The 24,113-nt window shown below is 46.5% G+C and overlaps 1 protein-coding gene across 2 annotated transcripts in view; it reads left to right on the forward strand.

Annotated features, from left to right (window-relative positions):
• Nucleotides 1-1,769: 1,769 nt before the first annotated feature.
• Nucleotides 1,770-24,113, forward strand: part of SMTN (smoothelin) — a 189,049-nt gene continuing 166,705 nt past the window's right edge. For both annotated transcript variants that reach the window (XM_075319947.1, XM_075319948.1), the window contains exon 1: nucleotides 1,770-1,904. In XM_075319947.1, coding sequence (XP_075176062.1) covers nucleotides 1,803-1,904 — 102 coding nt within the window. In that variant the 5' untranslated portion in view covers nucleotides 1,770-1,802. The remainder of the gene's footprint in view (nucleotides 1,905-24,113) is intronic.

Genomic DNA, 24,113 nt, shown 5'->3' on the forward strand with positions numbered 1-24,113 from the left:
TTTTCACTCTGCAACATCCATTGCTACTTGTATCTGGAAAACACTCAAAGTAAAAAAATTATCGCTACACTTATAGATGAATTCCCAGAGAGGTGTAATCTCCAAATTGGGGCCACTTGAATGAGGTTTCTACTCTTCTGGCATTAAGGGGCTCCGCAAATGGAATCCGCAATCTATTCTAGGAAACTCTACGCTTCAAAAGTCAAATATTGCTCTTTCCATTCATAGCCCTGCCGTGCACCCAAACAATAGTTTTCCACCACATATGGGGTATTGGCGTACTCAGGAGAAATTGCACAACACATTGTATGGTAGAATTTTCTCTGTTACACTTGTGAAATTGCAAAAATAACATTTTTGTGGGGAGAAAAGTGATCTTTTATTTTCACGGCTCAACGTTACAAAATTTTGTGAAGCACCTGGGGGTTCAAGGTGCTCAAGACAAATCTAGATAAATTTCTTCATGGGTCTAGATTACAAAATAGGGTAATTTGTGAGGCTTGCCAATGTTTAGGGACATCATGGGCTCTTCAAGCGCAACATGATAGGCTAACAATTCCAACCAGTTTTGCATTTCAAAAATCCAATGGTGCTCCTTCCCTTCCGAGCCCTACCATGCACCCAAACAGTAGTTTTCCATCAAGTACGGGGTATCTGTATGGGGGTAAACTGTATGGTGCATTTTCTCCTGTTACCATTGTGAAATTGCTAATTTTAAAGCGAAAACAACATTTTTGTGGTAAAAATTTGATTTTTTTTATTTTCACAGCTCAACATTATAAAATTCTGTGAATTCCAGGTACATCCAAGGTGCTTACCTAGACACCAATGCGGCAGGTGAGATGCCTTTTATAGTCTGATCCAAACCTGGAACTGGAGGTAAAGGAACGGCCAGTCCCACCCAGCTCTAGTGGCTGTTCCTAAAACCTACACCCAAAATCCGCACCATTGAAAACACTCTCAGCACTGGAGCCTGTTTTCCATGTTTGATATCACAAAGGCTAGGCAACTCGGTGACACATGCACCCCATCCAGGACCTGTTCTGGTGCCCTCTTACAATATGTATTTTTTATAGATCTATGTATATATAGCGTATATATATATATATATATATATATATATATATATATTACATACATATTCACGCACGTGTATATATGTGTGTGTGTATATACATCTATATATCTATATACACACTACACATATATTTACATAATAGGTATGTGATTACGTACAGCTGTTACTATTAGCTATGTATTACATAGTTAAAGGGCAGGTAAAGAAAATAAAATATTAGTGAGTCGTGCATCTGATCACAAAAGGCATGTGGTAAAGCAAATAATGGTGAGGCGTGTGAACAGAGGAGAGGCAGGAGTGAGTATGTGCTGAATTCCCTAAGGAAAATAAAAGCCTTCCAGTTTATTGGAGACTCCACCATGACTCATTCATTGCTGCATGCTGTCATTGTACCTCAGGTGACGGCCCCTCCCCCTCCCAGCAGTCACACACAGCAGACTCATTGATCTGCGCTTTAGACCGTTGCAAATGACAGTTCTAATTTAAAACAGACCTATTACCTGCACCCACAGTATCTTCCCCAGTTAGAACTACAACTCCCGACGCGCCTTGCGAAGAGTCGTGTACAGGGAATTCAATTCAACCATTCCGACGATAGATGGGCGTGACTTACTGTTCATACTGGCAACGTAATTGGATGATATTGAAGGGGCGTGGTATGGGCGGAGACTTGAGCGGAAACGTAGTGATTTGAAGTTTTTGGTGTGCGAGAGCTCAGAAGTCCATGGCTAGCGGCTGGAGCGGGAGACTGGAGGGTCACAGCACTGACGTAGACATGTCTGACGAGCGCTTCTCCGCTATGGACGAGGGCTCCTTGCGCAAACTGGTGAGGAGTGCAGCTGCATGTCGCTCGCTATATTGGCGCTGTCTATAGTGCTGCGCGTCCACTTGTAGCGCTCTCATCTTCCTGCCTTCTCGTCTATCCTCTCTTCTTCTCTCCTATCCTCTCTTCTTCTGCCTTCTCTCCTATCCTCTCTCTTCTCCTGCCTTCTCTCCTATCCTCTCTTCTTCTCTCCTATCCTCTCTTCTTCTGCCTTCTCTCCTATCCTCTCTTCTTCTGCCTTCTCTCCTATCCTCTCTTCTTCTGCCTTCTCTCCTATCCTTTCTCTTCTTCTGCCTTCTCTCCTATCCTTTCTCTTCTTCTGCCTTCTCTCCTATCCTTTCTCTTCTGCCTTTTCTCCTATCCTTTCTCTTCTGCCTTTTCTCCTATCCTTTCTCTTCTGCCTTTTCTCCTATCCTTTCTCTTCTTCTGCCTTCTCTCCTATCCTTTCTTCTCCTTCCTTCTCTCCTATCCTTTCTCTTCCTGCCTTCTCTCCTATCCTTTCTTCTCCTGCCTTCTCTCCTATCCTTTCTTCTCCTGCCCTCTCCTATCCTTTCTTCTCCTGCCCTCTCCTATCCTTTCTTCTCCTGCCCACTTCTATCATTTCTTCTTCTGTCCTCTCCTATCCTTTCTTCTGCCCTCTCCTATCCTTTCTTCTCCTGCCCTCTCCTATCCTTTCTTCTCCTGCCCTCTCCTCTCTTGCCCTCTCCTCTCTCTTCTCTTGCCCTCTCCTCTCTTGCCCTCTCCTCTCTCTTCTCTTGCCCTCTCCTCTCTCTTCTCTTGCCCTCTCTTCTCTTGCCCTCTCCTCTCTCTTCTCTTGCCCTCTCTTCTCTTGCCCTCTCTTCTCTTGCCCTCTCCTCTCTTGCCCTCTCCTCTCTTGCCCTCTCCTCTCTTGCCCTCTCCTCTCTTGCCCTCTCCTCTCTTGCCCTCTCTTCTCTCTTCTCTTGCCCTCTCTTCTCTTGCCCTCTCCTCTCTCTTCTCTTGCCCTCTCTTCTCTTGCCCTCTCTTCTCTTCCCTCTCCTCTCTTGCCCTCTCCTCTCTTGCCCTCTCCTCTCTTGCCCTCTCCTCTCTTGCCCTCTCCTCTCTTGCCCTCTCCTCTCTTGCCCTCTCCTCTCTTGCCCTCTCTTCTCTTGCCCTCTCTTCTCTTGCCCTCTCCTCTCTCTTTTCTTGCCCTCTCCTCCCTCTCCTCTCTTGCCCTCTCCTCTCTTGCCCTCTCCTCTCTCTCTTCTCTTGCCCTCTCCTCTCTCTTCTCTTGCCCTCTCTTCTCCTGCCCTCTCCTATCCTTTCTTCTCCTGCCCTCTCCTATCCTTTCTTCTCCTATCCTCTCTTCTCCTGCCCTCTCTTATCCTTTCTTCTCCTGCCCTCTCCTATCCTTTCATCTCCTATCCTCTCTTCTCCTGCCCTCTCCTATCCTCTCTTCTCCTGCCCTCTCCTATCCTCTCTTCTCCTGCCCTCTCATCTCTTCTCTTGCCCTCTCCTCTCTCTCTTCTCTTGCTCTCTCTCTTCTCTTGCCCTCTCCTCTCTCTTCTCTTGCCCTCTCCTCTCTCTTCTCTTGCCCTCTCCTCTCTCTCTTCCCTTGCCCTCTCCTCTCTCTCTCTTCCCTTGCCCTCCCTTCTCTTGCCCTCTCCTTTCTCTCTCTCTTCCCTTGCCCTCTCCTCTCTTGCCCTCACTCTTCTCTTGCCCTCTCCTCTCTCTCTTCTCTTGCCTTCTCTTCTCTTGCCCTCTCTCCTCTCTCTTCCCTTGCCCTCTCCTCTCTCTCTCTCCTCTTGCCCTCTCCTCCCTCCCTTCTCTTGCCCTCTCCTCTCTTGCCCTCTCTCTTCCCTTGCCCTCTCTCCTCTCTCTCCTCTTGCCCTCTCCTCTCTCTCTCCTCTTGCCCTCTCCTCCCTCTCTTCTCTTGCCCTCTCCTCTCTTGCCCTCTCCTCTCTCTCTCCTCTCTTGCCCTCTCCTCTCTTGCCCTCTCCTCTCTTGCCCTCTCCTCTCTCTCTCCTCTCTTGCCCTCTCCTCTCTTGCCCTCTCCTCTCTTGCCCTCTCCTCTCTCTCTTCTCTTGCCCTCTCCTCTCTCTCTTCTCTTGCCCTCTCCTCTCTCTTCTCTTGCCCTCTCCTCTCTTGCCCTCTCCTCTCTCTTCTCTTGCCCTCTATTCTCTTGCCCTCTCCTCTCTCTTCTCTTGCCCTCTCTTCTCTTGCCCTCTCTTCTCTTGCCCTCTCTTCTCTTGCCCTCTCTTCTCTTGCCCTCTCTTCTCTTGCCCTCTCTTCTCTTGCCCTCTCTTCTCTTGCCCTCTCCTCTCTCTCTTCTCTTGCCCTCTCTTCTCTTGCCCTCTCCTCTCTCCTCTCTTGCCCTCTCCTCTCTTGCCCTCTCCTCTCTTGCCCTCTCCTCTCTTGCCCTCTCCTCTCTTGCCCTCTCCTCTCTTGCCCTCTCCTCTCTTGCCCTCTCCTCTCTTGCCCTCTCCTCTCTTGCCCTCTCTTCTCTTGCCCTCTCTTCTCTTGCCCTCTCTTCTCTTGCCCTCTCTTCTCTTGCCCTCTCTTCTCTTGCCCTCTCTTCTCTTGCCCTCTCCTCTCTCTCTTCTCTTGCCCTCTCTTCTCTTGCCCTCTCCTCTCTCCTCTCTTGCCCTCTCCTCTCTTGCCCTCTCCTCTCTTGCCCTCTCCTCTCTTGCCCTCTCCTCTCTTGCCCTCTCCTCTCTTGCCCTCTCCTCTCTTGCCCTCTCCTCTCTTGCCCTCTCCTCTCTTGCCCTCTCCTCTCTCTCTTCTCTTGCCCTCTCCTCTCTTGCCCTCTCCTCTCTCTTCTCTTGCCCTCTCCTCTCTTGCCCTCTCCTCTCTTGCCCTCTCCTCTCTTGCCCTCTCCTCTCTCCTCTCTTGCCCTCTCCTCTCTCTCTTCTCTTGCCCTCTCCTCTCTCTCTTCTCTTGCCCTCTCCTCTCTCTCTTCTCTTGCCCTCTCCTCTCTCTCTTCTCTTGCCCTCTCCTCTCTCTTCTCTTGCCCTCTCTCTTCTCTTGCCCTCTCTCCTCTCTATGGATTTTTTTTTAAACCAAGCCCTGTGCCGCCCCCAGCATAGTGATATATATGTAACGCGTGCTTCCTTTGGTACGGAATGCTGCGGATTATGGCGCACATCGCTCACCTGAAGTCGCATTCCCAGACTCGGATGTGTGAGTGTCATCGCCCGGGGCTTGTCAGGAAGTGACTTCAGCCCTGACTCCCCGGTGATAAGGTGTTTGTGGCTGGGATGTGCGGTCATCCACATTACTGGTGTCACTGGTGGTGAGAGGTTTTCAGGGGTCCTGTCTCTGATAAGATCCTCAGGCTTCTCAATGTCATTATGTCCATGTTTCTTGTTACTGATCGTCTCCATTAGGCTCCCAGTGTCTACTATAGATCTATTTCTGGAAGTTTAGCAAATGTTATATGTAATGTGAAATGTGAAAAATATAATAATATTGTATTATGTTCTCATTTAAATACATCAACATATTCCACAACAAAACTAAGGGAGTACAAACCATATCAGAAATGATCGAGCACAATACTCAGCAATGCAAACAAGAGGAATGAGGCAGCTGCGCCCAGAGCTTACAATCTATAGGAAATGGGGCAGAAAAGGTAGAAGTGCTGGTATTGTATAGTGCAGCCATCTCTTAGAGTAGGCCAGTCCGTGTCTACATGTGTACAGCATGGCGTGTGGGGGTAACGAAAGCAGGGACCAGACCCTAAAGAAAGTAGGGAGGGAGAATAGAGAGAAGTTAGATGTTTTTCTTTTGGAGTGGAAGGAAGACTATGGACACTGGGAATTAACCTATTATCTGGAGTAACGCATTCCGGAGAACTGGTGCAGTGCGAGAAAGATCGGGAGAATGTCAGTCTTGGTTTATTAGCAGAACAGAGAGCACGGGTAGAATGGTAGACGCAGGAGAGTAGCTTTAGGGTGATGCAGAACTGTGGACTCCTTTACTTGGTCAAAGTAACAAGGTGATGTGATACTCTGAAGTAGCTGGGTAACAAGTGCAATGACTGGCACAGGATGGAGGTTTTAATTGCTTTCAAAGTTATTCACCTTCTAAATTCAGAGCCCTCAATACTTTCCCTGTGCAGCCTTACAGGCAATCTGTTATCAGGTGTTTGCCACCTAATGTGAGAGCAGCATGATGTAGAGACAGAGACCCTGATTCTGTTTTAAGATTAGGTTACAAAAATCTGGTGACCGAATCCAGCTATATATCACTTACTGGCTTATTACATTAGTTTTGCTAAAATGACTGTTTTATCTTCAGGATATTATCACTGGAGGACTAGTAAATTTGCTGCCATGTAGTTCTCCATATTAATGAGCCCTGTATGACCCCCACCACTGATTGGCAGCGTTCTGTCCATGTACAGTGTACACAATCAGTGGTGGGGGCGGGGTTATAAAGAGCTCAGCATCCAGATAACTGCTAGATCTGCCCAGAGAAAACTGGTTTTATCAAAACTACAGCAAGCAGCCCAGTAAGTGACACATCGCTGAAATCAGGGTCTCTGTCTCTACATTATGCTTCTCAGATGAGGTGGCAAAAACCTGGTGACAGATTCCAGCTATGTATCACTTACTAGATTATTACATTAGTTTTGATAAAATTACTGTTTTATCAACGGGAGATCATCATTAGAGGACTAATACATTTGCTTGTATGTAGTCCTCCATATTAATGAACCCTGTATGACCCCCACCACTGATTGGCAGCGTTCTGTCCATGTACAGTCTATACAATCGGTGGTGTGGGCGGGGTTATAAAGAGCTCAGCATCTAGATAACTGCTAGATCTGCAGCAGAGAAAACTGTGATTATATCAAAACTACAGCAAGCAGCCCAAAATGTGATGTATCGTTGAAATCGGGGTCTCTGTCTCTACTCTACATTATACTGCTCAGATGACGTAGCTAAACTTGATGACAGATTCCTTTTAAAGTCGTCCTACTTATTAAAAAATGCTAAATGTGAAAAATAGAAGAATGGACATGTTTCTTCCTCTAAATGCTCGGCATTCTTGAAAGACTGAAGTGTTGAAAAGACTTTCAAAAGATTGAATTCAAAGTCCTTTTTCCTTACAAATGAATGGGACAATTCCCTCTTGTTTCATGGAAAAAGAAGCAGGTAGCGTCCATGATGCAGCTGCCGCATGCGGCTCGTGGCCATGCTGGCTAGTAGGGGCGAATGAGTGCTTACGATTGCAGTAGCGCTGAGGTATTGCCCACAAGCCCATGTGCTCATCAGCCTGATCCACATATGATAGCCGCACCATGGGAGGATACTCAAGCGGAATCTGATCCTATCAAAAGCACGTAAGGAACTACATGATGCCTTCATTCGAATTCCAGATACAGTCATCACTTATCTCAGGTATTTCTGGCCTAGAGGATAAAATTTGTCATAGAAAAATCTGTAGTTTTAGGCTTAGCACATGAGCCTCCCCGCTGGTGCTTATGTGAAGCAACAGCTGTCGTGTCAAGTTAGATGCTCGCCAGAATTCTGTCAATTGTCTTAGAAGTTATTGTTTTTCGAGTGACATGGGATTCTCATTGCTCCGAAGCCTAGGTGTGAGCATCGGAGGACTTAGGGGAGGCGCTCGGAATTAGCTTGTTGTGATCTTTTTTTTATCTGTATGAGATCATAATGAATCATTTTATGGAAGACACAAAGCTGTTTTGTGTCCATCAATCACGGAAATTCTGTGATCTGTCCAGACAGAATGAAAATGAATTTTCCTTTGTGTCTTTAATGATGTGGGTGGATGTGACCATCACAGGTGGGCTCTCCCGTGAGGTGTCTGTGTTTTTACCTCCCTCTTTCCATGATCTATGTTTCTTTTATTCCTTGTTATATTCTTCATATGGGAGTATTTTTTTTCTTTTTTTCTATTACAATCAATGTATTATTGGATCTTAGAATGTCTCTTAGGAATATTTCTATAATCCGGAAAGAACAAAATATATATTTGTGCCTTGATTTCAGAGTTCTTCTTCATTGATTTAGTGTTTTGTAAGGCTAAGTTCACATTTCCATTGTTTTCAATCCGTCAGGTCCGTCAGCAACGGATCAGTTGTTTTTTAGATGTCAACTGATGCAACTGATGTGTTTTTCACAGGATTCCTTTCACAGGAATCCTGTGAAAAAAACGGATCATTTGCGTCCGTTACATCCGCTTTGCGTCCGTTTTTTGACGGATCAGTCATGATCCGTTTGTGTTTGGGACAGCCCAGTGGGTGTGCCAAACATGCTGGGGATGCTCAGTAGAGCATGACGGAATCCAGCGCTGGATTCCATCGTAAGACGGATTACGACGGAATCCAGCACCATAGACATACATTGCAAGTGTGACGGATGGCGACGGATTCCTGTGCGGTGCGTTGTTTTCGACGGCCCAAAAATGTTACATTCTGCGTTGCTCCCCGCCTGGCGGTCAGTCAAAAAATGACAGACCGCGATGCAGCGGACGCAATGCAGGGTCATCAGTTGCAATCCGCCACTAATGCTAAACGGATTCCGTTGTTTACCATAGCAGCGGATTTCGACTGATACATTTTAGCGGAAATGTGAACTTAGCCTTAAGGCTACTTTACACACTGCGATATCGGTCCCGATATCGCTAGTGTGGGTACCCGCCCCCATCTGTTGCGCGACACGGGCAAATCGCTACCCGTGCCGCACAACATCGCCCAGACCTGTCACACATACTTACCTGCCCGGCGACGTCGCTGTGACCGGCGAACCGCCTCCTTTCTAAGGGGGCGGTCTGTGCGGCGTCACAGCGACGTCACTGAGCGGCCGCCTAATAGCAGCGGAAGGGCGGAGATGAGCGGGACATAACATCCCGCCCACCTCCTTCCTTCCGCATTGTGGCCGGGAGGCAGGTAATGAGAGCTTCCTCGTTCCTGCGGTGTCACACGAAGCGATGTGTGCTGCCGCAGGAGCGACGAACTACATCGTTACTGCTGCAGTAACGATAATCGAGAACGGACCCCCATGTCACCGATGAGCGATTTTGCACGTTTTTGCAACGATGCAAAATCGCTCATCGATGTCACACGCAGCAACGTCGCTAATGCGGCCGGATGTGCGTCACAAATTCCGTGACCCCAACGACTCCGCATTAGCGATGTCGCAGTGTGTAAAGCCCCCTTTAGTCTGACACCAAAGCAATTGAAACTTTGACCACAACGATGGAGTTTGTCCCTCCAGTGTGACATTTCCCTGTGGGGTCGATGGGCTACCAGTGTAATTGAATCTGTGGCCACTTTCACACTGCCATCATGCATGGTCGCAGTATGGACTGGAGTGGTTACCGGTCTCCGGACTCTAAAGGTACCGTCACGCATAACGAGATTGCTAGCGAGATCGCTGCTGCGGTTTCTGTGACTCAGTAGCGATCCCGTTAGCAATCCCGTTATGTGTGACATCTACCAGCGATCAGACTCCTGCTGTGAGATCTCTAGTCGTTGCAGAATGGTCCAGGCCATTTTCTTCAAAGGTGATGTCCTGCTGGGCAGGACACAACGCTGTGTTAGACACTGTGTGACAGGGTCACAGTGACTGCTGAGATCGTTATACAGGGCGCTACTGTGACCTGTATCGTTCCTGCATCGCTGGTAAGATCTGACTGTGTGACATCTCACCTGCGACTTACCTGCGATCCCTATCAGGTCGCATCGTTTTCGGGATCTCTGGTAAGTCGTTGTTTGTGACTGGGCCTTAACTCAACACCTTCATATGAGGTTGTGGAGTTCAGTCGATGACCGCAGCAGTTACGGGTAATGTGATCCATACTTTGACCGTGGATTTCAAGTGTGCACCTGCCTTATTTCTATGATATTGAGCCATTCTTTCTGGTTGTATCCAGCACCGGCATGGGTGAGGTGTGGCTTATGAGGCTCCTGTTGGCAGATCCAGATGCACTTACCTTATTGGCATCCTATGTGGGGAATTAATACAAACTGATTTATGCCACTATGGTGAATTTGTCGGCCACACTAGCCCATTCACTTTTATAAACTTTGGCGACTTTGACTTTAGAAATGGTAAGTCACGAAAATGATCAACTTTTCTACCCCATTTACAAGTGAAGGGGCTTGATGAATTAGCCCCCGGAGCGTAACAATGGACGTCTCATTGGCATCTCTACACCTCAAGATGCAGAGCGTGGGGGATAATACATTTTAAGGAAGAACCTTTCACAACATTTTTAATTAGATTATTATTATAATACATGTTTTGTGTTTGCTTTTTTGACTCTTCCATTTCTGCGTTGTTGAGTTATGAGCTTTTCAAGTTTAGGGCACCCAAAATGCAGATTTCCTCCTCAACCAATGGGACATTAAAGGGATCTAGAATGACAAGTCTGCAGTTACTGTGACTGTAGACTTGTGACTCCTCACACCACGGCCCTGTGAGGACACTCTGGTGCCCAAGCTTAGAACGGCAGTCGTGTGCCCCCTAAATATGCGGATATGCTCATTCGTGGCTAGAATCCGACTCTATGGGCATGTCATTGCTTAATGAAAGTGTATTGAGTGCGCCCACCTAGTTGGAATATATCCGGGTATGAGTATATCGCATGCTTGCGGCAATGTGACCGCCTTTCCCGCCTCTGACAACAGAGAATCCTCGCAGCATGTGTGATGTAAGGGTTGACAAGTCTGCAGACTCGTGGATTTAGACCAGACATCCCCTATAATAAGGACTCTTCTTTGGGGGCCCGGGGCATTTATTTTTTTTCCCCCTCTATGACGCTGCCCAATCATAAGAAAAGAATGTCCTAGTGGGTGATAAAGGTAATCCCCCAAAGAGAAGGGCCAAACAGGCAGTTTTAGTGTACTCTGATGGTGATACATCTCACTTGACCACGGTGAGAGCTCGGCACGCCCATCGCTTGCAGTCATGTGATGGATACAGTTTAAAATAATGTGTGAAAGGTCTTTTTTAAAGGGGTTGGCAATTTTATTTGATACCATCGTGACTGATAGGCCATTTGTGAGAAATCTAGTATAGAGGTCCTATGCAAATCAGACTAGAAGTGCACTGGACCGTGTCAGCAGTATCCTTGGAAACGGCAGTCCAAGTGCAGGGACACGCCCCCACGCACTTCCAGCCTCATTTACATATGATCTATACTAGATTCGCACGACTGGCACATAGGATTTCGACATAAAATGTCATTTTTATCCTACCATTATTTCCATATGTAACCATGTAACTTAACCTTTTTAAATAGAATTTATCCTGAAAACCTTGTAATGAGTTATTGTCTTTAATGACTGACATGATTAGATATTTTCACCCATTTTGTCGGGGCAATTTCTTATCGCTTGCTTTGGACAATAATATATACCCTTCTCATATCTGCAAATAATTAAAGAAGATCCTATAACAATAAATCTAATAATGCAGCAATACATGTTGACTTGCGGACACCTAAGCCATTTAATATGTAGTTATGTTGAGTTTCTCGTCATCTCTTCAGTTTCTTTGCTATCGGGGACCTGTAACATCGTATACTGAGATATCCACAGACCTAAGCACATTTAAAGCATAGCATTTTATAAGGTAAAAATGAATGTTCAGATAATTCTACGATCTTTGGGGGAACGGACTGCAGTCTCCAGACTGTCTATCTTGTGTTTGCACTATGGCAAAAGAAGGGTTAATATCTACAAAGGGAGCTCTTTGATTTCCTGTGCCTTTAGGAATGCTGAGCATTTACGTGCACCCTGGCACTGCGCTCCAGGGTTTTTTTTTTCTCTTTTCTAAATCTGTTAATGCATTTTTGGTGTTTAATTATTATAGGAGTTTACAGCAGGGAGGACAGGTAGCCAAAACTGAAAAAAAGGGGTCCTGAATCTGCAGTCCTGTCTTTTGGCTTAAGGCCCCGTTACACGCTACGATTTATCTGAGGATCTCATTAGCGATGTGACACTCCCAGATCCTTGTTACGATTTGCCGAGATCGCACATAGGTCGTTTATTAGCGGTCACACGTAACGATCTCACAAACAACGCAACATCGTTCAGTTTTACCAATGTGGTCGATTTGATGTTGTTCGTCGTTTGCAGGGTGTCAAACGTACCAATACGTCTGCTGCGTTCCAAACGATGAACAATATTTTGAAACTGAACGACGTGTCAACGATCAACGATTTTCAACCCATTTGCGATCGTTCGGAGTCACACGTAGGTGTCACACGCAACGACGTCGCTAACGATGCCAGATGTGCGTCACGGAATCCGTAACTCCGACTACATATTGTCAGATAAATTGTAGCGTGTAACGGGGCCTTTAGTTTTGACGGCCAACTTCTAAATTCCACAATATTCTTGCTCTCATGTTTGGATGCAGCCATTGTTTTCCGGTATCTCTCAGCCTGGCTTGTTTTCACAATGTTATTTCCCCAGGGATTGTCAAGGTAAAATGTTTACAGATGCTTTTGCATATACTTTGACTTTTGAATGGAATCTGTGATATTTAAAGGTCTGTGTAAACGCTGTACAGAACAGTGTTCAGTGGTAGAACGGTGTCATTATAGACTTCAGTGGTTAGAAACTTGGCAAACATTTTGGAGAATTGGAATTCTGGATTGTAGATATGCTTTTTTTTTTCGTCTTAAGGCCCCGTCACACTAAGCAACATCGCTAGCAACATCGCTGCTAACGAACAACTTTTGTGACCTTGCTAGCGATGTTGCTGTGTGTGACATCCAGCAACAACCTGGCCCCTGCTGTGAGGTCGTTGGTTGTTGCTGAATGTCCTGGGCCATTTTTTAGTTGTTGCTGTCCTGCTGTGAAGCACAGATCGCTGTGTGTGACAGCGAGACAGCAACAACTAATGTGCAGTGAGCAGGGAGCCAGCTTCTGCGGAGGCTGGTAACCAATGTAAACATCGGGTAACCAAGAAGCCCTGTCCTTGGTTACCCGATATTTACCTTTGTTACCAGCCTCCGTCGCTCTCACTGTCAGTGCCGGCTCCTGCTCTGTGCACATGTAGCTGCAGGACACATGGGTTAATTAACCCGATGTGTGCTGTAGCTAGGAGAGCAAGGAGCCAGCGCTAAGCATTGTGCGCTGCTCCCTGCTCTGTGCACATGTAGCTGCAGCACACATCGGGTAATTAACCCCATGTGTGCTGTAACTAGGAGAGCAAGGAGCCAGCGCTAAGCATTGTGCGCTGCTCCCTGCTCTGTGCACATGTAGCTGCAGCACACATCGGGTAATTAACCCGATGTGTGCTGTACTAGGAGAGCAAGAAGCCAGCGCTCAGTGTGCGCTGCTCCCTGCTCTCTGCACGTGTAGCTCCGTGCGCTGGTAACCAAGGTAAATATCGGGTTGGTTACCCGATATTTACCTTAGTTACCAAGCGCAGCATCTTCCACGCGGCGCTGGGGGCTGGTCACTGGTTGCTGGTGAGCTCACCAGCAACTCGTGTAGCGACGCTCCAGCGATCCCTGCCAGGTCAGGTTGCTGGTGGGATCGCTGGAGCGTCGCAGTGTGACATCTCACCAGCAACCTCCTAGCAACTTACCAGCGATCCCTATCGTTGTTGGGATCGCTGGTAAGTTGCTTAGTGTGACTGGACCTTTAGGCTAGGTTCACATTTCCGTTGTTTATGATCAGTCACAATCCGCCACTCTGATAAACAACGCAATCCGTTTGGCAGATTCCGTTGTTTCCCATGGACTTGTATGAGCGGCGGATTGTGACTGATGCCCTTGTGTTGCATCCGCTGCACAACTGATCAGTCGTGGAACAACTGACCGTCAGGCGGCAGGAACGCAGCATGTAGCGTTTTTTGAGCAACGGAATCCTTATGTTTTCACTGCGCATGCTCAAATCTTGTGTTTAATCAATGAATGTCTCTCTCTCGGCGGCCGAACGATCAGCTGATTTCCCGGCCGCCGGCTTCTGTGAGCGATCAGCTGATTTCCCGGCCGCCGGCTTCTGTGAGCGATCAGCTGATTTCCCGGCCGCCGGCTTCTGTGAGCGATCAGCTGATTTCCCGGCCGCCGGCTTCTGTGAGCGATCAGCTGATTTCCCGGCCGCCGGCTTCTGTGAGCGATCAGCTGATTTCCCGGCCGCTGGCTTTTGAGAGAGATGAACTGATCATTCGCAGAAGTCGGCCGATCAGCTGATCGTTCGCAGAAGCCGGCCGATCAGCTGATCGTTCGCAGAAGCCGGCCGATCAGCTGATCGTTCGCAGAAGCCGGCCGATCAGCTGATCGTTCGCAGAAGCCGGCCGATCAGCTGATCGTTCGCAGAAGCCGGCCGATCAGCTGATCGTTCGCAGAAGCCGGCCGATCAGCTGATCGTTCGCAGAAGCCGGCCGATCAGCTGATCGTTCGCAGAAGCCGGCCGATCAGCTGATCGTTCGCAGAAGCCGGCCGATCAGCTGATCGTTCGCAGAAGCCGGCCGATCAGCTGATCGTTCGCAGAAGCCGGCCGATCAGCTGATCGTTCGCAGAAGCCGGCTGCTGGGTGATCAGATGATAATTCTCTCTCTCGTTTTACAATGGAATCTGCTTTCTTGTGACAATGAATTCCAATTCTTGTCATCCGTTGTACAACGCATCAGTCACAAGCGTCAAGCAACGCATGTGACTGATGCAAAACAACGGAAATGTGAACCTAGCCTTAGGCCTTGGTTACATTTGCGTTTTGCACAGGCAAATGCAATCCAATAAAATATTGGATTGCACTCACACCAGTGCAAAACTATTGGGAAGTGTCCATCTGTGATGTCTGCATGAGAAATGAATCACAGCATGCTGCGTTAGGCAGCAAATCTCGGCTCACACGCACCCATACATCTCTATGGGAGCATGTGAAACATCGCACTGCACTTGTATGTCATCCAGCCACAGTGCGATGTACGCAGAGACAGGCAGCGAAGGAGATGGAGAAAGTGTTCCCTCCACCTCTTCTCCGCAGCTGTGATGGGATCTCAAGATCTGACCACAGTCGCATGACCCTCAGCTCACACATGCAGCAGAGGGTCATGATCATATCACTTCTGATGCTCTCGCATCAGAAGCTGTGCGCAAGTGGAACCAAGACCTAATACTACCTATATTGCCGAATTTTACTTTTTGCTATTGTAAATTGTATGTATGACTATTGTAGTAACAAATGTCATAGGTTCTATTTTCATTTAAATATCTTCTCCCAAAAAAACCCTACCTGCAGTCATAGTGATAATTTGCAGGTAAATAGTGTCAGATTGCGTTACTGGAATAACGGCTACATGGAGAAATTGAAGTTCTATTCTCCCTGCAGCCGCTCTTTTCGTCATCGGGTTGGTGCCAAGGAGGTGTTCAACCACTCAGTAAGTGCACTATAATCACTTAATCTGCACATTGACAGCGAGCTTTACACACACACACACACACACACACACACACACACACACACACACACACACACACACACACACACACACACACACACACACACACACACACAGCAGGGCAGGCTGTCACTCCATGCACGAGGGGAGTGATAGTAGTGAGCTGTCTGTCTACTGAGAGTTGACTATAACCAACCCTGCCCTGATGACTGGGAGCAAGTGGCTACAGCGAGAATATAACTTCATTCCCCCTTCAGCCGATGTTCCAGTAAAACTACCAGCCACGATTTGCACATTTTACCTGCAGATTATCACGACTACATCTGCAGGTAAATTGTGTTTTTGTAGATATGTTTTCTATTGCAAAGAATTCTGAAGACCGACAATTACTTTTATAATTCTGCTGGAAATGTAAAAACAAAGGGCATTGTAATGGGGTTACTCACTCAGCATGCTCGTAGAGGTATTACACAGGAACGGTTTCCATTTCCGTTCAGTAGTTTTATTACTTCTTTATACACTGCTCCAGCAGCACAGAAACAAAACTGCCTTTTCCAGCACAAAGCCCCAAACAGAACACACAAAGTCCACACATGTATCTGTCGGGTTCGTCCGCACAGGATCTCATCAAGATCCCACAGGAGGTGCTCCAACCTCCACACACCGACCATGTGTCAAACAGACAGACACCATTTTAAAAACATGATACACACCCACAGGCGGAGGTATGTGAATTGCCAGACCTGCCCATCTCTCCGGCTATCCATAATACCTGTCCCTGGAACACCCTAACAAGACTCGAGGCACTACAAGTACCAGAGTGGACATCCAGGTTTTCAACACCTTCGTGATACATACCCTCCCCCCATGTTACAGCGTCCATATGTATTCTTATGTATTGTGTCTCAGTCCTTTGCTACGGATTCTGTGCTTTGATTGAAAAACAATGATGTCCACAATGATATGTAAGATGACAGCAGCAGATTGCTTCATGTCATGGTGAAGTTGTATCCACCGCAGCATGCTGGGGCTGGCACGTCACTGCGTCACTGCTTTACATTTAGTTTCATTGTCTTCTAAAGTTGAAGTTAGACATAAAGGGAACCAACCAGCAGGATTTTCATATATAAAGTAAAGCCAGTGCTATACTGGTGCTAGGATGCTGAATGTAACCGTACCTTTTATTCAGAGATTGGAGGTTTTATTTCAGAAATATGTGCGAGTAAAGTTCCAGCAATGCACTGCTGTTTGATTGACAGGTGCAACAGGGGAGGGAATATGTGAGTCAGGTCTTGCTATCTTTTCCCGCCCCTGTCTGCCTGTCTGCACTGGAATTAATGTCTATGACTGCGGCAATTGGATGAAGGTCAGACAACAAACAGGGGCTGGAATAGATACCAAGATCCGACCCACATATTCCTGCCCCCATTGTTGTTAATGTCAGTGCTTCAAAAACTCTGTTTATGCAGTTTCCTTTTCCGTTTGTCATCAGGACAATCACATTGGAGGCTCCAACAGTTGTCTTCCATCATGTGTATGTCGCACCTGCCTTGATGTCTCTCCTCCATCACCTTCATATGCTGAGGGAACCTCTTTCCTTGTCCCTTTCTTCAAGGTTATCTGGAAATCTGTTTTAAATGGCTATGGAAATATGAGCATACAGATGTACTATTAAAGGGGTTGTCCACTACTAGGGCAACCTCTTTGATTCCCCAGGTAAAATAACAGTCTATACTCCCAGGGGTGGGATTCAGCCGGTTCTGTCCGGTTCAGGTGAACCGGTTGTTAAAATAGCAGCCGGTTCCCTGAACCGGCAAGAAACTGCTCTGGCAGTCCGTTTCTCTTTTATAACACAAATTAATCCCCGTACCTCCGTACGCGCCACACTTCCGGATTCAGTGGAGCCTGTCTGCTCCCTAAGGCCGGTTTCACACATCCGGCTTTTCGCCGGTTTACCGGATCCGGCGCTCTCCCATACAGTGACTACAGTACAGTGACAGCGCAACAAGCGCCGGTCACATGCTGTCATGTGACCGGCGCATGTGACCCGGAAGTTACAGCGCTGTCACTGTACTGTATTGTCTGTACGGGAGAGCGCCGGATCCGGTAAACCGGCGAAAAGCCGGATGTGTGAAACCGGCCTAACTTGGCGTGCAGCGACGTGCTGACGCTGCAGAGGTCACGGCAGCGTGGTGAGGTTCCTCATCCTGCTGCCAGTGTCAGTGTGCCTGCAGAGTGCCGCGAAGGAGGATGGAAGACAGGAGAGACCGCCGGTGCTTGGAGCAGGTAAGTACTCAGTGAGTAGAAGATGCAGGGAGACAAGAATCTGCAGGGGAGACAAGCAACATGAGATGGGAACTATATGGGAAAAGGAGCCACATGGTATGAGATCTGCAGGGGAAAAGGAGCACATAGGATGAGATCTGCTGGGGAAAGAGGCCATGATGGCATCTGCAGGGGAAAGAAGCCATGATGGCATCTGCAGGGGAAAGAAGCCATGATGGCATCTGCAGGGGAAAGAAGCCATGATGGCATCTGCAGGGGAAAGAAGCCATGATGGCATCTGCAGGGGAAAGAAGCCATGATGGCATCTGCAGGGGAAAGAAGCCATGATGGCATCTGCAGGGGAAAGAGGCCATGATGGCATCTGCAGGGGAAAGAAACCATGATTGCATCTGCAGGGGAAAGAAGCCATGATTGCATCTGCAGGGGAAAGAGGCCATGATGGCATCTGCAGGGGAAAGAAACCATGATGGCATCTGCAGGGGAAAGAAGCCATGATGGCATCTGCAGGGGAAAGAAGCCATGATGGCATCTGCAGGGGAAAGAAGCCATGATGGCATCTGCAGGGGAAAGAAGCCATGATGGCATCTGCAGGGGAAAGAGGCCATGATGGGATGGAATCTGCAGGGGAAAGAGGCCATGATGGGATGGAATCTGCAGGGGAAAGAAGCAATGATAGGATCTGCAGGGGAAAGAGGCCACATGCGATGGGATCTGCAGGGGAAAGAGACCACATGGGATGGGATCTGCAGGGGAAAGAGACCACATGGGATGGGATCTGCAGGGGAAAGAGACAACACGGGATGGGATCTGTAGGAGGAAAGGAGTCACATGGGATGAGATCTGTATGGGGAAGGTCGTCCGTTCCAATTTTAGCAGGACTCCTTTAGTATAATAATTTTCCAAAATTGTAGAAAAACAGTTTAATACAATATGACTGACAGTGACTGGAGCAACTGGTACTGGACCGGAGAGTGAAGGTAGAGGAGGGTAAGAAGGGGAAAGAGATTTTACTTTAAATTACTTGTGCGTGAAAATGGGTGTGGCTAACAAAATGGGTGTGGTTACAGAATGGGTGTGGTTTTCAAATGGGTTGGGTTTACAGAGAGCCTGTAGTGAATAATTTGAATCCCACCCCTGTATACTCCCCTTCTGCACTGGCTCTGATCTAGCGGTGCAGCGGCTCACGGTGCTGGGGCTCGTGGGGTTATCACACGAGCCCGCGTTTGATCAGCGCCAGCTTCCTTCTCCCACCTTTTGGACCAAATGAGTTAACAGGAAGTGAGCACTGCGGCGGGAGAATGATTTTGTACTTGCCCACCTGCAGCTTGTTAATGATTTTTGCAGCAACAACAATCATCTCTTCCATTATAGGCCTTGACCCTTTTGTTCAATGATCTGGCTTTGCCTGCTGTCCCAGAGGCACATGAAGCATGGATATTTCGCTTATCCAATTTGCTGTCAAAGCAAGAAGTTCACCATCTTCAGATCAACACAAATTGACCACTGATGTTCATGATAGCGGATTTTCTGTAACACGAACATGTACATTTTCATATTATTTAACTTTTGTTGAGTGAGCAATGGGTAGAGGCACATAGCTGTTACCAATGTGCAAGAGAACACATTTCAACCTTCTAGTGGAGCTGTCTATAAAAAGCCGCCAATCTCCTTGTTGATTTTTCGTTAGTCCCATTTGAAGGACAATTCCTGGGATGTCATTGCAACCTCTTGGCTGAGATATGGGAGAATCCTCTCTTCTCTTTATACACTAGACTGTAACAGGGTGGATTGATTTAAATCACGCCGATTTAAATCATGATTTAAATCACGATTTAAATCAAAAGATTTTTTTCTATTTAAATCGGATCGATTTAAATCATGATTTTAATCATGATTTAAATCACTGATTTAAATCAAAAGGTTTTTTTTAATATAAATCACGATTAAAATGAGAAGTGAGAGCAGTGTGCATGTGCGCCCATAGTTACACGGACGAAACTAGGGGCAACGATCTAACGCCAGGGTGAGGGGGGTACCCCAAAGTAAGTAAAAATCTTTTTTGTTTTACTATATGGCAATAGGTAGGTGTTTAAAAGCAGCATGTCTTAATTGTATAAACTATTAATAGCCTCCACATTTTGTTCATACTGCCCCTTTAATTCCACACTTCTAGCTTGGTTTCAGTTTTGGTTTAGTTTCTTTTTCCCTGCATTCAGTTGACATGCCCAAACTTGTTGGATAGTCAGCAGTACTTGGCTCAGGCTGTAGTAACATCAGCAGTGCTTGGCTCAGGCTGTAGTAACAATCAAACTTCATAAGTGATCTGTGTGAGCCATGGCAGCAGGTCGTAAGAGAGACCCTATTTGGGTTCATTTTGTTGAGATGCCAGCAGCAGATCTTGGAAAGAAAGGTGCAAGAGCAAAGTGCAAATACTGTCAAAAGGATATCCAAGGACTTGTTTGCCGTTTGAAATCACATTATGAAAACTGCAACCAGAAGGGAAATGAAGATGTTGATAGTGATACAACTAATGTCAATGAACCCCCACAGCTTCTTATGCACCAGGAGCCTAGTACTAGTGGTAAGTCTGGCAATTAACCGCTTAGGAACTGCTAAAGCAGGACAACTGGTTTTCCTATTAAAAGTCCTAAATAAACAGTAGGCTTAAATTACTGATGTATTCACTGAAGATGTTTGCTTACTTCAAACGTTAGATAACAGAGAGTAGTAGAGAATGGGTTTCACAGCCGCGCCAAAAGACTACTGGATTCTTCTCAGATTAATGTTTCTTTTATTTCATAACAGGTCAAGTCTACGCGTTTCAGGAGAACACAGCTCCCTTCTTCAGGACAAACCAGCAAAGAATCATCTTTGATGATTCTTTGCTGGTTTGTCCTGAAGAAGGGAGCTGTGTTCTCCTGAAACGCGTAGACTTGACCTGTTATGAAATAAAAGAAACATTAATCTGAGAAGAATCCAGTAGTCTTTTGGCGCGGCTGTGAAACCCATTCTCTACTACTCTCTGTTATCTGCCTCTTGGGGACCGCTGCCGGGACTTGGTGTTACATGCTGCTATAGGTGTTGTGACTGTCACAACCCGAATTGGTGAGTAGGATTATTCTTTGCTTCACCCTATATATATTGGGGTAAGACCCTATTGCGCTTTCTTTTTCCACAGTTTTCACTTATACTTCAAACGTTAGAGATAGGCTATTGTTAAAAAGTACTTACTCTCTGTAGTTCAATTCTGAGTGTTTAATAGTGCAAATAAAAATTATTAGGTTTCATAATCAACTGTTTTAATATTTTTATTTGTGTAAAACAATTAGATTTGCAAAAAGACAAAGTTTTGCTTGTGTACAACTTGATTAAAAAATCTGATTTAAATCAAATGATTTAAATCAAAAAAATCTGATTTAAATCAAAAAAATCTGATTTTTTTGATTTTTTTAAAAAAATCAAGATTTTTATCCACCCTGGACTGTAATTTGAACTTTCACCTTTGAGATTTTGTTCATTTTAAGTCTGGATACTAATTGTCAAGTTGCTTGGACACATATAAGTCTCGAATCAGGTCATTGAGTTATTTTTGGCTTAATGGTCGAGGCTTCGAAGAGCTTCCCTCAAATTCCCTTCCAGTGCTCCATCCTGCCATACACTCCAATCCCTGCCTCTTCAGAGGCTGATAGTGGACGGTCTGGTAAACACAGGTACGGGAACGTCGTTGCCATGTGGAATAGGTCGTCTGATTCCAAATCAGGATAATCCCACGAGCTTTCTTGTAATGATTAAAGCCTTTAATCTTTACGACACAAAAATAACTATCGTCATGGGGGTTGTTCGGTTCTCTCCATACCATTCACACACCAAAGTTTATACTTTTTCTTTCACTATTTCTCCACTGTCATAGGTGCCCCACAAACAAACCATATGAGGCGTCTATGACTAATCCTGGTCTCCAAAGCTGCTTGCCAAAATAAGTTTGTGCATCGGCCAAATTTCCACTTTTGTTAATTTTAAAATGTTAATTTTTTTTTGCCTAAAAATGCCTGTCTCTTCTTCAGCTTTAGACCCTATGCTGCACATACGTACCAGCCTGTCTCTTCTTCAGCTTTAGACCCTACTCTGCACATACGTACCAGCCTGTCTCTTCTTCAGCTTTAGACCCTACTCTGCACATACGTACCAGCCTGTCTCTTCTTCAGCTTTAGACCCTACTCTGCACATACGTACCAGCCTGTCTCTTCTTCAGCTTTAGGCCCTACGCTGCACATACGTACCAGCCTGTCTCTTCTTCAGCTTTAGACCCTACGCTGCACATACGTACCAGCCTGTCTCTTCTTCAGCTTTAGACCCTACGCTGCACATACGTACCAGCCTGTCTCTTCTTCAGCTTTAGACCCTACTCTGCACATACATACCAGCCTGTCTCTTCTTCAGCTTTAGACCCTACTCTGCACATACGTACCAGCCTGTCTCTTCTTCAGCTTTAGGCCCTACGCTGCACATACGTACCAGCCTGTCTCTTCTTCAGCTTTAGACCCTACGCTGCACATACGTACCAGCCTGTCTCTTCTTCAGCTTTAGGCCCTACTCTGCACATACGTACCAGCCTGTCTCTTCTTCAGCTTGAGACCCTACGCTGCACATACGTACCAGCCTGTCTCTTCTTCAGCTTTAGACCCTACTCTGCACATACATACCAGCCTGTCTCTTCTTCAGCTTTAGACCCTACTCTGCACATACGTACCAGCCTGTCTCTTCTTCAGCTTTAGGCCCTACGCTGCACATACGTACCAGCCTGTCTCTTCTTCAGCTTTAGACCCTACGCTGCACATACGTACCAGCCTGTCTCTTCTTCAGCTTTAGACCCTACGCTGCACATACGTACCAGCCTGTCTCTTCTTCAGCTTTAGGCCCTACGCTGCACATACGTACCAGCCTGTCTCTTCTTCAGCTTTAGACCCTACTCTGCACATACATACCAGCCTGTCTCTTCTTCAGCTTTAGGCCCTACGCTGCACATACGTACCAGCCTGTCTCTTCTTCAGCTTTAGACCCTACGCTGCACATACGTACCAGCCTGTCTCTTCTGCAGCTTTAGACCCTACTCTGCACATACATACCAGCCTGTCTCTTCTTCAGCTTTAGACCCTACGCTGCACATACGTACCAGCCTGTCTCTTCTTCAGCTTTAGGCCCTACGCTGCATATACGTACCAGCCTGTCTCTTCTTCAGCTTTAGGCCCTACGCTGCACATACGTACCAGCCTGTTTCTTCTTCAGCTTTAGACCCTACGCTGCACATACGTACCAGCCTGTCTCTTCTTCAGCTTTAGACTTTTGGTGACAACCTAACTGTGCCATTTACAGTTATTTAACGCAGTGCTAAATCTTACTATGAACATATACACCTCATGGCAGAAGAGAGCAGTTCTCCAGTTCTCCTCGTATACCAGTCCCACGACTGAAACATCTTAAGTTTTTAGAGATACAATATTCATCATGGCACTTTTAGTACATTGAAAACATGTCTTCAGTTTTCAGTCCGTTTTTATGACCTCTTCACAGACTCTAATGGCAGATCTGAAACAACTCATAAGAATAGGACACGCGCTGAATTTTTACAGACTGAACACACAGATCAGTTGGAAATAAATTGTGTTAACAGTTCCATTAAACTCCATGGGTCAGTATGATTTGTGTTTTAAGAACGATCCCCATACAAATAAGAAAAAATGATGCGTGAATGCAGCGTAAGGCTATGTGCGCACGTTGCGTACTGTCCCTGCAGAATTTTCTGCAGCGATTTGAACAGCACACGTGCGCTTCCAATCGCTGCAGAAAGAGTCCGTAATGAAAAAAAAAAAAGCCGATTTCATGCGCTCTGACTGCCCCTCCCATAGACAGAGCAGGGGATGCATGCAGAGCACAGGAAAGAAGTGACATGTCACTTCTTAGAACGCGCGCTTCGGGCAGTAGCTGAAGCTCTGCGCTCTAATACGCCACGTGCGCACGTCTCCAGCATAATCTTCATAGATTGTGCAGGGGACACAGGACGCATGCAGTTACGCTGCGGTGCAGATCGCAGCGTAACTGCATGCAAATACGCAACGTGCGCTCATAGCCTAAAGGCTGAAATTCAAGCAACTTTGAAAAGTTTGAATACAAAGAATGAATAGTAATTTATGTAAAAAAACACAAGGTACTTAGTTGACAATGTGTTGAGCAAAAGAGCATAAAAGCCATCCCACCGCAATAAGGTGCACTTAATCAGGATGGTCCCTAACTACACACAGCGAGTAATACTGAGCGAGTGGAATACGATAAAAAAAAAAAATCACATTCCACTCGGACCAATATTACTCAATGGGGAAGCTCCCATAAGCGGTTGTTTTCTCAGCCCTAATTGGACTGAGGAAACAGTCACAGCATGCTGCGGGTGGAATGTGAGCTTGTTCCACTCGCACCCATTCAAGTCTATGGGGCAAGAGAAACATTGCATTGCTCTTGCGTCACACCGGTGTAATGCGAGTGCAGAGCGAGAATTGCATCAGCCGGCAACGGAGGAGATAGG

Source organism: Anomaloglossus baeobatrachus, chromosome 1, assembly GCF_048569485.1.
Source record: "Anomaloglossus baeobatrachus isolate aAnoBae1 chromosome 1, aAnoBae1.hap1, whole genome shotgun sequence".
In the NCBI taxonomy this organism is placed as follows: Eukaryota; Metazoa; Chordata; class Amphibia; order Anura; family Aromobatidae; genus Anomaloglossus; species Anomaloglossus baeobatrachus.